Raw genomic sequence first — 15,203 nt, forward strand, 5'->3', positions numbered from 1 at the left:
CAAGGATGGGATTGGGGGGACATGGGGGGACAGGGATGGGATTGGGGGGACTGGGGGGACTGGAGGGGACTGGGGGGACAGGGATGGGATTGGGGGCACCAGGGGGGACATGGATAGGATTGGGGGGACATGCGGGGACAGGGATGGGATTGGGGGGACATGGGGGGACATGGGGGGACAGGGATGGGATTGGGGGACCAGGGGGGACAGGGATGGGATTGGGGGACCAGGGGGGACATGGATAGGATTGGGGGGACATGCGGGGACAGGGATGGGATTGGGGGGACCAGGGGGGACAGGGATGGGATTGGGGGACCAGGGGGGACATGGATAGGATTGGGGGGACATGCGGGGACAGGGATGGGATTGGGGGGACTGGAGGGGACTGGGGGGACAGGGATGGGATTGGGGGGACATGGGGGGACATGGGGGGACAGGGATGGGATTGGGGGGACCAGGGGGGACATGGATAGGATTGGGGGGACATGCGGGGACAGGGATGGGATTGGGGGGACTGGAGGGGACTGGGGGGACAGGGATGGGATTGGGGGACCAGGGGGGACATGCGGGGACAGGGATGGGATTGGGGGGACTGGAGGGGACTGGGGGGACAGGGATGGGATTGGGGGCACCAGGGGGGACATGGATAGGATTGGAGGGGCATGGGGGGACAGGGATGGGATTGGGGGGACATGGGGGGACATGGGGGGACAGGGATGGGATTGGGGGACCAGGGGGGACATGCGGGGACAGGGATGGGATTGGGGGACCAGGGGGGACATGGATAGGATTGGGGGGACATGCGGGGACAGGGATGGGATTGGGGGGACTGGAGGGGACTGGGGGGACTGGAGGGGACTGGGGGGACAGGGATGGGATTGGGGGGATCCAGGGGTACTGGGGGGACCAGGAGGGAACTGGGGGGACCAGAGAGGCTGGGGGGACCAGGTTGGGGACAAGGAGGGGACAGAGTTGGGACTGGGGACCAGGGGGGGATTGGGGGGATCCAGGGGTACCGGGGGGACCAGGAGGGAACTGGGGGACCAGAGGGGACAAGGGGGGACAAGGAGGGGACCAGGAGGGACAGGGATGGGACCTTGGGGCTGGGGGGGACCGGGGGGATCCAGGGACATCCAGGGGGTCCAGAGAGACAAGGAGGGGACCAAGGGAGATCAGGGGGGGACAAGGAGGGGACAAAGATGGGACCGGTGGTGTGGGGGGGGTCCGGGAGGGACTGGGGAGGTCTGGAAGGGACCATGAGGGGACCGAGATGGGACTGGGAATCTGGGGGGATCCAGGAGGGGACCGGGGGGACACCGGGGGTCTGGGGGGGACCGGGAGGGGACACCGGGGGTCTGGGGGGGACTGGGGGATCCGAGAGGGGAGCGGGAAGTACCGGGTCAGGATGGGGAAGGGACCGGGATGGGACTGGGGGGACCGGGATGGGAATGGGGGGACCGGGAGGTACCGAGGAAGGACCGGGAGAGAACGGAGGGACCGGGACGGGACCGGGATGGGAATGGAGGGACCGGGAAGGACCCGTAGGGAACCGGGAGGGACCGGAATGGGAATGGAGGGACCGGGAAGGACCCGTAGGGAACCGGGAGGGACCGGAATGGGAATGGAGGGACCGGGAAGGACCCGTAGGGAACCGGGAGGGACCGGGATGGGACCGGGAGAGGACGGAGGGACCGGGACGGGACCGGGATGGGAATGGAGGAACCGGGAAGGACCCGTAGGGAACCGGGAGGTACCGGGATGGGACCGGGGAAGGACCGGGATGGGAATGGAGGGACCGGGAAGGACCCGTAGGGAACCGGGAGGTACCGGGATGGGACCGGGGAAAGACCGGGAGAGAACGGAGGGACCGGGAGGGGACTGGGATGGGAATGAAGGGCCCGGGAAGGCCGGGAGGGGAGCGGGCGGGATGGGGCCGTCCCGCGGCGGCCGCCGCCCCGGTTGGTCCCTCCCCGGCGTTACAAGAGCCCGGCCCCGCTCGGGGCGCGGCCACTCGTTCCGCTCCCGCCGCCCCGCACGGATCCACCGGGACCCGCCGCCACCAACCCGGGAGCTACCGGGGGAGCAACCGGGACGTCCCGGCACCGGCACCGGGAATGGCAGCGCCGGGGACCTGAGCGCTCAGCCCGCAGGTACCGCCCGGGGCAACGGGAGCGGCGGCGGCGGCGGCTCCGCCCGGGGCAGCGGGAGCGGCCGCGACGGGCGGCGGCTGCGGGGGGGGGGGGGGAGCGCCCGGGGGGGACCGGGGAGGACCGGGGGGTGCGGGACGGGCGAGGGGGTGGCCCGGGGGTGGCCCCCGAGTGGCCCCCGAGTGGCCCCCGAGTGGCGCCGGAGGGCGGGGGGGTCCCGGGAGTAGCCCCGGAGTGCAGGGGGGTGGCCCCCGAGTGCATGGGGGGTGTCCCGGGGGTCCCCCGAGTGTCCCCGAAGTGCGGGAGGGGGTCCTGGGGGTGTCCCCCGAGTGTCCCCGAAGTGCATGGGGGGTGTCCCGGGGGTCCCCCGAGTGTCCCCGAAGTGTCCCCGAAGTTCAGGGTGGGGTCCCGGGGAGTGACCCGGTTGTCCCGGGGCTGTACCCGGAGTGCAAGGGGGGGTCCTAGGGGTGTCCCGAGTGTCCCCCGAGTGGCGCCGATGTGCAAGGGGGGGTGTCCCGGTGGTCACGGAAGTGCGGGGGGGTCCCCCGAGTGTCCCCCGAGTGTCCCCGAAGTGCGGGGGGGTGTCCCGGTGGTCCCGGGAGTGTCCCTGGAGTGCATGGGGGGGATCCCGGGGGTGCCCCGGTGGTCCCCATGGTGTCCCCGAAGTGTCCCCGGAGTGCGCGGGGGTGTCCCGGGGGGCTCTGGTTGTCCCCGAAGTGTCCCCGAAGTGCATGGGGGGGTCCTGGGGGGGTCCTCGGGGTGTCCCGGCGGCTCCGGTTGTCCCGGGAATGTCCCCGGAGTGGAGCGGGGGGACACCCGGGGGGGCTCGGGGAGTCCCGGGGACTCCGTGGGGCGCTGAGCGGGTGTCGCACGCGTGGCCCGGGTGGGGCCCGGGGGGGCCGGTTGTCCCGGGTGTGTCCGGGGGGGTCCGGTTGTCCCGGGTGTGTCCGGGGGGGTCCGGTTGTCTCGGGTGTGTCCCGAGGGGGGTCCGGTTGTCCCGGGGGGGTCCGGTTGTCCCGGGGGTGTCTCGTTCGTTTCGGGCGTGTCGTGAAGTTTTCTCGGGGGGGCCCCACGAGTGTCCCACGCGTGGCCCGGGGGGGGGGGGTGGTCCCGGGGACTCCGTGGGGCTGGGGGGGTGGGGGGTGTCCCGTGAGTGTTCGGGGAGGTCCGGGGGGGTTTAGGGGTCCCGGTGGGTGCGGGGGGGGGGGGGTCTGCAGGTCCCTATGGGTGCAAGGGGGGGTCCGGTGGGTGCAAGGGGGTGCAGGGGTGGGGTCCGCAGGTCCCTATGGGTGCAAGGGGGGGTCCCGTTGGGCTCTTTTGGTGCTGGGGGGGGTCCCATTGACCCCGGGGGGGGTCCCGGAGGCCCCGGCCGCGCCCCACGGGCTCGCGCAGGGCGTGTCCCCCCCATCCCCCCCCCCCCCCCCGCTCGGGGAGTCCCCGCGAGGGGCGGGGCCACGGAATTCCCCCCTTCCCCCCCCCTTAACGGCCCCGCCCGGACACCGGGGACCCCCCGGGGGGGGAGGGGCCGTGGGGGGGTGTCCCGGGAAGGGGGGGGGGAGGGGCGTGGGGGGGTGTCCCGGGCGGGGGGGGTGGGGAGGAGCGGGGGGGGGGGATCCCGTTTCGGGCGCGGTTCGGCCGCAGCGACGGGCGGCGCCTTTTAATTAACGTTCATTAAGGGGCCGGTTTCAGCGCGGGGGTGGGACGGGGCCCCCCCCTTTCCCCACGGGGTGGGGGGGGGGGAGAGGAATTTTAGGGTGCGTTTGACCCCCCCCATGCACTAAAGGGTTGGTTTTTTATGGGGGGGGGGGGGGGTGTCCCCCATTCTTGTTGTGATTTGGGGTGCGGCCGCACCCCTCCCATGTGACCCCCCCCATATGTCCCGCCCCCCTATGTGTCCCCCCCACCCCCATGTGACACCCCCCCCCATCCCCATGTGACCCCCACACTCCCATGTGACCCCCACTATGTGTCCCGCCCCCCCCCCCACCTATCCCCCCCCCAATTTCCCTCGGGACCCGGAACCCCAAAAATTCGGCTGCACCCCCCAACTTAAACCTTATGGGGGGGGGGGGGGGGGGGGATAACTCCAACGCCCCCAAAGCATTGAGGGGGGGGGCAATAAATCCCACCCCACCCCCCCCCCCGTTGGAAATTTGGGGGGGGGGGCGGATTTTGCTGGGGATGAATTTGGGGGGGGTGGATGAACTTGACCCCCCCGGGGCCGCGTTCGGAGCCGGTGGAACCGGTCGGGGCGGGGGGGGGCGGAGCCACCGGAGCCGGTCGGGCCGGTACCGCCGTTGTTCGCCCCGGGACAACGGGGGGGGGGGGGACACCCCCTTCCCCCCCCCCCCATCCCCAAAATCGTGCGAAAAACGGGGGTTTAGGGCAAAAAAAGCCCCGATTTCGCAGCTGAAAATTCGCGGGAATAATCAGCCCCCCCCCCCCCCCCCCCCCGCTCCCGTTAATTGCGCCGGGTAATTAATGGGGGGTTTGGTCTTCACTGGGGGGTGCGATGGGGGTTTGGGGACAAATTGAAGGGTTTTGGGGACAAATTGAAGGATTTTTGGGGACAAACTGGAAGATTTTGGGGGCAAATTAAGGGGTTTAGGGCCAAAAGGATTTTGGGGACAAGATGAAGGATTTTGGGGACAAATTAAGGGGTTTAGGACCAAAGGTTTTTGGGGACAAATTAAGGGGTTTAGGACCAAAGGTTTTTGGGGCCAAACTGAAGGATTTTGGGGACAGATCGAGGATTTTGGGGGTGCAGGATTTTGGGGATAAACTGAAGGATTCTGGGGACAAATTTAGGGATTTGGGGCCCAAACTGAAGGATTTTGGGGCCAAATTAAAGGGTTTAGGGCCAAAGGTTTTTGGGGCCAAACTGACGGTTTTTTGGGGCCAAACTGAAGGATTTTGGGGACAAATTAAGGGGTTTGAGGGCAAACTGAAGGATTTTGGGGACAAATTAAGGGATTTGGGGACAAACTGAAGGATTTGGGGGACAAATTAAGGGATTTGGGGGACAAATGGAGGATTTTGGGTTCAAACTGAAGGATTTTGGGACCAAACCGAAGGATTTTGGGGACAAAGGTTTTTGGGGACAAACTGAAGGATTTGGGGCACAAATGAAGGATTTGGGGGGTGAAGGATTTTGGGGCCAAACTGAAGGATTTTGGGGCCAAACTGCAGGATTTTGGGGCCAAACTGCAGGATTTTTGGGGCCAAATTAAGGGTTTTGGGGCTGAAGGTTTTTGGGTCCAAACCGAAGGATTTTGGGGCCCAAACCGAAGGATTTTTGGGCCCAAACTGAAGGATTTTGGGGGGCAGATGAAGGATTTGGGGGGGTGAAGGATTTTGGGGACACACTGACAGATTTTGGGTTCAAATTAAGGGGTTTGGGGGTGAAGGATTTTGGGGCCAAGATGAAGGATTTGGGGGGCAAGATGAAGGATTTTGGGGGTGCAGGTTTTTGGGGCCAAACTGCAGGATTTTGGGTCCAAACCGCAGGATTTTGGGTCCGTCCGCCGTGTTTGGTGCCCCCGCCGTTTCGGGGGGGGGTGGGGTGGGGGTTGTTGGGGGGGGGTTCACCCCCCGTTATTAATTAACGGGGCCACACTAACGAGCGTCGCGGTCCCTTTTGTGTCCCCGATGTGGCTGCACAAACGCGCGGTGACATTTCTGCTGATGGTGGCGCCGGGGGGGGGGGGGGGACACGGGGGGGGGGGTCACCCTGAGGTGGGGGGGGGGTGGGGGTGTGCATTTAGCGGTGATTTTGGTGCATTTTGGGCGCATTTCGATGTATTTTGGGGGTGGTTTTTTGGTGCTTTTTGGGGACATCAACATGTCAACATGGGGGGGGGTGGCTAAAAATATAAGGACACGTGGTTCACCCCAAAAATAGCCCCGTGGGGGGGGGGTGGGGGGTGACATCGGGGGGGATGTGGCGGTGTCACCTCAAACAGCCCGGGGGGGTCACCCCCGTGTCCCCTCCCCCCGCTGTGTGGGTGTTATGGGGGGGGAGGGGCGGGATCGGGCCCCTCCCGGGGCCTCGGGGCTCTGAGTCACCCCCCCCCGCCCATCCCCCCCCCCTCCCCGCGGCCTCTCCCAGTTCCCTGAGTCACAAACCAGTTTGGCCGGGACCCGTGGTGCTGCTGGTTAACGCTGGTTAGCGCTGGTTACTGTTGGTTATTGGGGGTCGCTGTTGGTTATTGGGGGTCGCTGTTGGTTATTGGGGGTCGCTGTTGGTTATTGGGGGTCGCTACTGGTTATTGGTGGTTGTTGGTGGTCGCTGCTGGTTGTTGGTGGTCGCTGCTGGTTGTTGGTGGTCGCTGCTGGTTAGTGGTGGTTACTGTGGGTTAGTGCTGGTTACTGCTGGTTAGTGGTGGTCAGTGGTGGTCGCTGTTGGTTATTGGGGGTCGCTGTTGGTTATTGGGGGTCGCTGCTGGTTAGTGGTGGTCGCTGCTGGTTATTGGTGGTTGTTGGTGGTCGCTGCTGGTTGTTGGTGGTCGCTGCTGGTTAGTGCTGGTTACTGCTGGTTAGTGGTGGTCAGTGGTGGTCGCTGTTGGTTATTGGGGGTCGCTGTTGGTTATTGGGGGTCGCTGCTGGTTAGTGGTGGTCGCTGCTGGTTAGTGGTGGTTGTTGGTGGTCGCTGCTGGTTGTTGGTGGTCGCTGCTGGTTAGTGGTGGTTACTGCGGGTTAGTGCTGGTTACTGCTGGTTAGTGGTGGTCAGTGGTGGTCGCTGTTGGTTATTGGGGGTCGCTGTTGGTTATTGGGGGTCGCTACTGGTTATTGGTGGTTGTTGGTGGTCGCTGCTGGTTGTTGGTGGTCGCTGCTGGTTAGTGGTGGTTACTGCGGGTTAGCGCTGGTTACTGCTGGTTAGTGGTGGTCAGTGGTGGTCGCTGTTGGTTATTGGGGGTCGCTGTTGGTTATTGGGGGTCGCTGTTGGTTATTGGGGGTCGCTGCTGGTTATTGGTGGTTGTTGGTGGTCGCTGCTGGTTGTTGGTGGTCGCTGCTGGTTAGTGGTGGTTACTGCGGGTTAGTGCTGGTTACTGCTGGTTAGTGGTGGTCAGTGGTGGTCGCTGTTGGTTATTGGGGGTCGCTGCTGGTTATTGGGGGTCGCTGCTGGTTAGTGGTGGTCGCTACTGGTTATTGGTGGTTGTTGGTGGTCGCTGCTGGTTGTTGGTGGTCGCTGCTGGTTAGTGGTGGTTGCTGCAGGTTAGTGCTGGTTAGTGTTGGTTAGTGGTGGTCGCTGCTGGTTACTGAGGGTTATTGGGGGTTGCTGTTGGTTATTGGGGGTCGCTGTTGGTGATTGGGGGTCGCTGCTGGTTAGTGGTGGTCGCTACTGGTTATTGGTGGTTGTTGGTGGTCGCTGCTGGTTGTTGGTGGTCGCTGCTGGTTAGTGGTGGTTACTGCTGGTTAGTGGTGGTCAGTGGTGGTCGCTGTTGGTTATTGGGGGTCGCTGTTGGTTATTGGGGGTCGCTGCTGGTTATTGGTGGTTGTTGGTGGTCGCTGCTGGTTGTTGGTGGTCGCTGCTGGTTAGTGGTGGTTACTGCGGGTTAGTGCTGGTTACTGCTGGTTAGTGGTGGTCAGTGGTGGTCGCTGTTGGTTATTGGGGGTCGCTGTTGGTTATTGGGGGTCGCTGCTGGTTAGTGGTGGTTGTTGGTGGTCGCTGCTGGTTGTTGGTGGTCGCTGCTGGTTAGTGGTGGTTACTGCGGGTTAGTGCTGGTTAGTGTTGGTTAGTGGTGGTCGCTGCTGGTTACTGAGGGTTATTGGGGGTTGCTGTTGGTTATTGGGGGTCACTGTTGGTTATTGGGGGTCGCTGTTGGTTATTGGGGGTCGCTACTGGTTATTGGTGGTTGTTGGTGGTCGCTGCTGGTTGTTGGTGGTCGCTGCTGGTTAGTGCTGGTTACTGTGGGTTAGTGCTGGTTACTGCTGGTTAGTGGTGGTCAGTGCTGGTTACTGAGGGTTATTGGGGGTTGCTGTTGGTTATTGGGGGTCGCTGTTGGTTAGTGGTGGTCGCTACTGGTTATTGGTGGTTGTTGGTGGTCGCTGCTGGTTAGTGGTGGTTACTGCGGGTTAGTGCTGGTTAGTGCTGGTTAGTGGTGGTCGCTGCTGGTTACTGAGGGTTAGTGGTGGTCGCTGCTGGTTAGTGGTGGTCGCTGTTGGTTATTGGGGGTCGCTGCTGGTTAGTGGTGGTTACTGCGGGTTAGTGCTGGTTAGTGGTGGTCGCTGCTGGTTAGTGCCGGTTATTGGTGGTCGCTGCTGGTTACTGAGGGTTAGTGGTGGTCGTTGCTGGTTATTGGTGATTGTTGGTGGTCGCTGCTGGTTAGTGGTGGTCGCTGCTGGTTAGTGCTGGTTAGTGGTGGTCGCTGCTGGTTAGTGGTGGTCGCTGCTGGTTACTGCGGGTTAGTGCTGGCTATTGGTGGTTAGTGGTGGTCACTGCTGGTTATTGGTGGTCACTGGTAGTTGCTGGTAGTTACTGCTGGTTATTGGTGGTTACTGCTGGTTATTGGTGGTCCCAGGTGGATTCTGATGGTGCCAAATGGTTCCTGGTGGTCCCAGATGGTTCCAGGTGGTTCCTGATGGTTCTGAATGGTCCCAGATGGTTCCTGGTGATTCCTGATGGTGCCAAATGGTTCCTGACGGTCCCGGGTGGTCCTGGGTGGTTCCTGATGGTGCCAAATGGTTCCTGATGGTCCTGGGTGGTCCCAGATGGTCCCAGGTGGTTCCTGATGGTTCTTGGTGGTTCCTGGTGGTCCCAGGTGGTTCCACAGCCACCGGTGACACCCCTGGAGCGGGGGACACATGGGGACGGGGACACGGGGGCAGATCAGATGTCCCCCGCCCCAACCCCAACACATCCTGGGGGTCCCCGAGGCGGGAGGTGCCACCAATGTCCCAACATCTCTTGATGCTCCTCAAGGGAGAGATGCCACCGACCCCTTGGGGACAATGTCCCAACATCTCTTGATGCTCCTCAGCTGGTAGAAAAGGCTGAAAACCCCCAAATCCACCCCCCAAAATCCCCTCATGTGTCATTGTCACCCCTTGGGTGACACTGGGAGACATGGGTGAAGGACACGTGACGTGAGACCCTTCTTTTGGATAACGTCAGGGGTTTGAGGACATCATGGTTGGTCATCAAGGGTTTGGGGACATCATGGTTGGTCATCAAAGTCTTTGGGGGCATTGTGGTTGGTTGTCGAGGGTTTGGGGACATCATGGTTGGTCATCAAGGGTTTGGGGACATCGTGGTTGGTCATCAAAGTCTTTGGGGACGTCGTGGTTGGATGTTGAGGGTTTGGGGACGTTGTGGTTGGACGTCAAGGGCTTTGGGGACATTGTGGTTGGACGTCGAGGGTTTGGGGACATTGTGGTTGGTCATGAGGGTCTTTGGGGTCATCGTGGTTGGTCATCAAGGGTTTGGGGACATCATGGTTGGTCATCAAAGTCTTTGGGGATGTTGGATGTCAAAGTCTTTGGGGACGTCGTGGTTGATGTCAAGGGTTTGGGGACATCGTGGTTGGACACTGAGGCTTTGGGGACATCATGGTTGAACGTCAAGGGTTTGGGGACATTGTGGTTGGATGTTGAGGGTTTGGGGACGTCGTGGTTGGACATCGAGGGTTTGGGGACATCATGTGTGGTCATCAAGGTCTTTGGGGTCATCGTGGTTGGTCATCAAGGGTTTGGGGACGTTGTGGTTGGATGTTGAGGGTTTGGGGACACCGTGGTTGGTCATCGAGGTCTTTGGGGACGTCGTGGTTGGACACTGAGGGTTTGGGGACATTGTGGTTGGATGTCAAAGTCTTTGGGGACATCGTGGTTGGACATCGAGGGTTTGGGGACATCATGGTTGGACGACAAAGTCTTTGGGGACATCGTGGTTGGATGTCAAGGGTTTGGGGACATTGTGGTTGGACATTGAGGGTTTGGGGACCCCAAAACCACCCAAAAGGGAGCGGGAGAGGCCGGATCTTGTCGTGACCGTCGCCGGTGTCCCCAGCAGGGACACGGTGACACCAGAGCCACCACCAGGGCCACCGAGTGACGGCGACGGGGATTCCCGGGGCGGATCTGGCCAGGACCAGTCATCCCAGTAAGGTGAGCGGGGGCAACTGGGGGAGGCCGAGGTGATGCCTGCTCGCTCTTCTTGGGGGGGGATTTTAGAGTCCCTGTGGGGTATTTTTTGGGGTCCCTGGGATGTATTTTGGGCTCTCTAAGGACCATTTTGGTGTCCCCGGGGGGTATTTTGGGGTCTCTAAGTATCATTTTGGGGGTCCCTGGGAGGTATTTTTGGGGGTCCCTGGGATGTATTGTGGGTTCTCTAAGGACCATTTTGGGGATCCCTGGGGGTATTTTGGGCTCTCTAAGGATCATTTTGGGTTCCCTGGGGGTTATTTTGGGTTCCCTGGGGGCTATTTTGGGTTCTCTAAGGATCATTTTGGGGTCTCTGGGAGGTCCTGGGATGTATTTTGGGGTCACTTGGGGATTTTTGGGAGTCCCTGGGGTTATTTCGGGCTCTCTAAGGACCATTTTGGGGACCCTGGGGGTTATTTAGTGGTTCATGGGATCATATTTGGGTCCCTGGGGGGTATCTTTGGGGGTCCCTGAGGGGTATTTTTTGTGGTCCCTGGGGGATATTTTGGGGTCCCTGGAGGTTATTTCAGGCTCTCTAAGGATCATTTTGGGCTCTCTAGGAGGTCTTGGGATGTATTTTGGCATCACTTGGTCACATCCCATTTCCCACCCTCACCCCCACCACCCTCACCCCCACCACCCTCACCCCAACCCCAATGGGGCCGCCCCCGTTTGCTCACAGATGGAGCAGGAGGAGGAGACGCGGGAGCTGCTGCTCCCCAGCTGGCAGGGCAGCTCGTCCCATGGCATCACCATCGACCAGACCGACGCCGGCGTCTTCGTCCGGCGCGTGCAGCAGAACTCGCCGGCCGCCAAGATGGGCGTCGTTAGGGAAGGTGGGACCTGGACTGGGGGGAAAACGGGGGTTTGGGGCTATTTTGGACACCTTGGTGCCTCAGTTGCTTCCTCCTTCTTCTCCTCCTTTCCCCCTTCCCTTCCCTTCTCCTTTTCCCCTTCCCTTCCCTTCTCCTCCTTTCCCCCTTCCCTTCCCTTCTCCTCCCTGTGCCCCTTCCCTTCCCTTCTCCTCCTTTCCCCCTTCCCTTCCCTTCCCTTCCCTTCCCTTCCCTTCCCTTCCCTTCCCTTCCCTTCCCTTCCCTTCCCTTCCCTTCCCTTCCCTTCCCTTCCCTTCCCTTCCCTTCCCTTCCCTTCCCTTCCCTTCCCTTCCCTTCCCTTCCCTTCCCTTCCCTTCCCTTCCCTTCCCTTCCCTTCCCTTCTCCTCCTTTCCCCCTTCCCTTCCCTTCTCCTCCTTTCCCCCTTCCCTTCCCTTCCCTTCCCTTCCCTTCCCTTCCCTTCCCTTCCCTTCCCTTCCCTTCCCTTCTCCTCCTTTCCCCCTTCCCTTCCCTTCCCTTCCCTTCCCTTCCCTTCCCTTCCCTTCCCTTCCCTTCCCTTCCCTTCCCTTCCCTTCCCTTCCCTTCCCTTCTCCTCCTTTCCCCCTTCCCTTCCCTTCCCTTCCCTTCCCTTCCCTTCCCTTCCCTTCCCTTCCCTTCCCTTCCCTTCCCTTCCCTTCCCTTCCCTTCCCTTCCCTTCCCTTCCCTTCCCTTCCCTTCCCTTCCCTCCCCTTCCCTTCCCTCCCCTTCCCTTCTCCTCCTTTCCCCCTCCCCTTCCCTTCTCCTCCTTTCCCTCTTCCCTTCCCTTCTCCTCCTTTCCCCCTTCCCTTCCCTTCTCCTCCTTTCCCCCTCCCCTTCCCTTCTCCTCCTTTCCCCCTCCCCTTCCCTTCTCCTCCTTTCCCCCTCCCCTTCCCTTCTCCTCCTTTCCCCCTCCCCTTCCCTTCTCCTCCTTTCCCCCTCCCCTTCCCTTCTCCTCCTTTCCCCCTCCCCTTCCCTTCTCCTCCTTTCCCCCTTCCCTTCCCTTCTCCTCCTTTCCCTCTTCCCTTCCCTTCCCTTCTCCTCCTTTCCCTCTTCCCTTCCCTTCCCTTCTCCTCCTTTCCCTCTTCCCTTCCCTTCCCTTCTCCTCCTTTCCCTCTTCCCTTCCCTTCTCCTCCTTTCCCCCTTCCTTCCCCTTCTCCTCTTGCTTTCCCCCTTCCCTTCTCCTCTTGCTTTCCCTCCCTCGTTTCCCTCCCCCTCTTCTTTTCCTCCCTCTTCTTTTCCTCCCTGTGCCCCTTTGCCCCCCCAATTTCTGACCCTTTTCCCCCCCAAATTGTCCCCCCATTTCTGACCCTTCCCCCCCCATTTATCCCAATTTACCCCCCTCCATAGTTCCCCCTTTTCCCCTCCATAGTTCCCCCTTTTCCCCCCCATTGGTGCCACTTTCCCCCCTATTTATCCCGATTTAACCTCCCCAATTTGTGCCCCTTTTCCCCCCCAATTTGTGCCCCTTTTCCCCCCCAATTTGTGCCCCTTTCCCCCCAATTTGTCCACCTTTTCCCCCTCATTGGTGCCACTTTTCCCCCCTATTTATCCCGATTTAACCCCCCCAATTTGTGCCCCTTTCCCGCCCCAATTTGTGGCCCTTTCCCCCCCAATGGTGCCACATTTCCCCCCTATTGGTGCCACTTTCTCCCCTATTTATCCCGATTTAACCCCCCCATTTGTTCCCCTTTCCCGCCCATTTGTTCCCCTTCTCCCCCCCATTTATGCCACTTTCCCCCAATTTGTCGCCCTTTCCCTCCCCAATTGTCCCCCTTTCCCCCCTCATTGTTCCCCCATTTCTGATCCTTCCCCCCTTACTTATCCCAATTTAACCCCCCCAATTTGTTCCCCTTCCCCCCCCAATTTGTTCCCCTTTTCCCCCCATTTGTGCCCCTTTTCCCCCCATTTGTTTCCCATTCCCCCCCCATTTGTGCCACTTTTCCCCCCATTTGTGCCCATTTCCCCCCCAATTTGTTCCCCATTCCCCCCCCCATTTGTCCCCCATTTCCCCCCCATTTGTACCACTTTTCCCCCCTTTTGTTCCCCATTCTCCCGCCATTTGTGCCACTTTTCCCCCCATTTGTGCCCATTTCCCCCCCAATTTGTTCCCCATTCCCCCCCATTTGTCCCCCATTTGTCCCCCATTTGTCCCCCATTTGTCCCCCATTTCCCCCCCATTTGTACCACTTTTCCCCCCATTTGTTCCCCATTCTCCTGCCATTTGTGCCACTTTTCCCCCCATTTGTGCCCATATTCCCCACAATTTGTTCCCCATTCCCCCCCCAATTTGTTCCCCATTCCCCCCCCAATTTGTTCCCCATTCCCCCCCAATTTGTTCCCCCTTTCCCCCCCATTTGTGCCACTTTTCCCCCCCTTTGTGCCACTTTTCCCCCCATTTGTTCCCCATTCTCCCCCCATTTGTGCCCCTTTTCCCCCTATTTGTGCCCCTTTTCCCCCACCATTTGTTCCCCATTCCCCCCCGATTTGTTCCCCTTTTCCCCCCATTTGTCCCTCATTTCCCCCCCATTTGTTCCCCTTTCCCCCACCATTTGTTTCCTATTCCCCCACCATTTGTTTCCTATTCCCCCACCATTTGTTCCCCATTCCCCCCCAATTTGTTCCCCATTCCCCCCCCCATTTGTTCCCCTTTCCCCCCCATTTGTCCCCATTCCCCCCCCAATTTGTTCCCCTTTCTCCTGCCATTTGTACCACTTTTCCCCCCTTTTGTTCCCCATTCTCCCGCCATTTGTGCCACTTTTCCCCCCATTTGTGCCCATTTTCCCTCCAATTTGTTCCCCATTCACCCCCCCATTTGTTCCCCATTCCCCCCCCAATTTGTTCCCCCTTTCCCCCCCATTTGTGCCACTTTTCCCCCCATTTGTTCCCCATTCTCCCCCCATTTGTGCCCCTTTTCCCCCTATTTGTGACCCTTTTCCCCCACCATTTGTTCCCCATTCCCACCATTTGTTCCCCTTTTCCCCCCATTTGTCCCTCATTTCCCCCCCATTTGTTCCCCTTTCCCCCCCATTTGTCCCCCATTCCCCCCCCCATTTGTCCCCCATTCGCCCCCCATTTGTCCCCCATTCCCCCCCCAATTTGTCCCCCATTTCCCCCCCATTTGTTCCCCATTCCCCCCCCATTTGTCCCCCATTTCCCCCCCATTTGTACCACTTTTCCCCCCTTTTGTTCCCCATTCTCCCGCCATTTGCGCCACTTTTCCCCCCATTTGTGCCCATTTTCCCCCCAATTTGTTCCCCTTTTATGCCAACCTAGTGACATTTCCCCCCATTCCGTGACATTTCCCCCCATTCCGTGACATTTCCCCCCGTTTAAGTGACAATTTCCCCCTTGTCCGCAGGTGACCAGATCGTGGGCGCCACTGTGTACTTCGACAACCTGCAGTCCGGGGAGGTGGCGCAGCTGCTCAGCTCCATGGGGCACCACACGCTGGGGCTGCGCCTGCAGCGCAAGGGGGACCGCTCCCCCCTGCCCGGACAGACGTGGGGACACGACGTCTTCGTCCCCAGCAGCCCCGAGCTCGTGCTGGTGAGTGGGGACCCGACTGTGACCTTCCAGGGACGCCATGTTGAGCCTTGAGGGGATTTTGGCGCCATATTGAGTCTGAGGGGATTTTGGCGCCATTTTCACTCTGAGGTGATTTTAGTGATATTTTAACATTGAGGTGATTTTGGCGCCATTTTGATCCTGAGGTGATTTTGGCGCCATTTTGATCCTGAGGTGACTTTGGCGCCATTTTGATCCTGAGGTGACTTTGGCGCCATTTTGATCCTGAGGTGACTTTGGCGCCATTTTGATCCTGAGGTGGTTTTGGTGCCATTTTGATCCTGAGGTGGTTTTGGCGCCTTTTTGATCCTGAGGTGGTTTTGGCGCCTTTTTGATCCTGAGGTGGTTTTGGCGCCATTTTGATCCTGAGGTGCTTTTGGCGCCTTTTTGACCCTGAGGTGATTTTAGTGATATTTTAACATTGAGGTGGTTTTGGCGCCATTTTGATCCTGAGCTGATTTTGGCGCCTTTTTGATCCTGAGGTGATTTTAGTGACATTTTGACC

The 15,203-nt window shown here is 60.5% G+C and overlaps 1 protein-coding gene across 6 annotated transcripts in view; it reads left to right on the forward strand.

Moving 5' to 3' along the window:
• Positions 1-1,941: 1,941 nt before the first annotated feature.
• AHNAK (AHNAK nucleoprotein) overlaps positions 1,942-15,203 on the forward strand; it is a 32,262-nt gene continuing 19,000 nt past the window's right edge. For 3 of the 6 annotated variants that reach the window (XM_071801454.1, XM_071801455.1, XM_071801457.1), the window contains exons 1-4: positions 1,943-2,150; positions 10,153-10,250; positions 10,969-11,122; positions 14,493-14,680. In XM_071801454.1, coding sequence (XP_071657555.1) covers positions 10,969-11,122; positions 14,493-14,680 — 342 coding nt within the window. In that variant the 5' untranslated portion in view covers positions 1,943-2,150; positions 10,153-10,250. Of the gene's footprint in view, positions 2,151-10,152; positions 10,251-10,968; positions 11,123-14,492; positions 14,681-15,203 lie in introns of all 6 variants that reach the window. The other 3 variants (XM_071801456.1, XM_065862143.2, XM_065862144.2) reach the window with 3 other exon arrangements.

The sequence above is a fragment of the Patagioenas fasciata genome, chromosome 39 (genome assembly GCF_037038585.1).
Source record: "Patagioenas fasciata isolate bPatFas1 chromosome 39, bPatFas1.hap1, whole genome shotgun sequence".
In the NCBI taxonomy this organism is placed as follows: Eukaryota; Metazoa; Chordata; class Aves; order Columbiformes; family Columbidae; genus Patagioenas; species Patagioenas fasciata.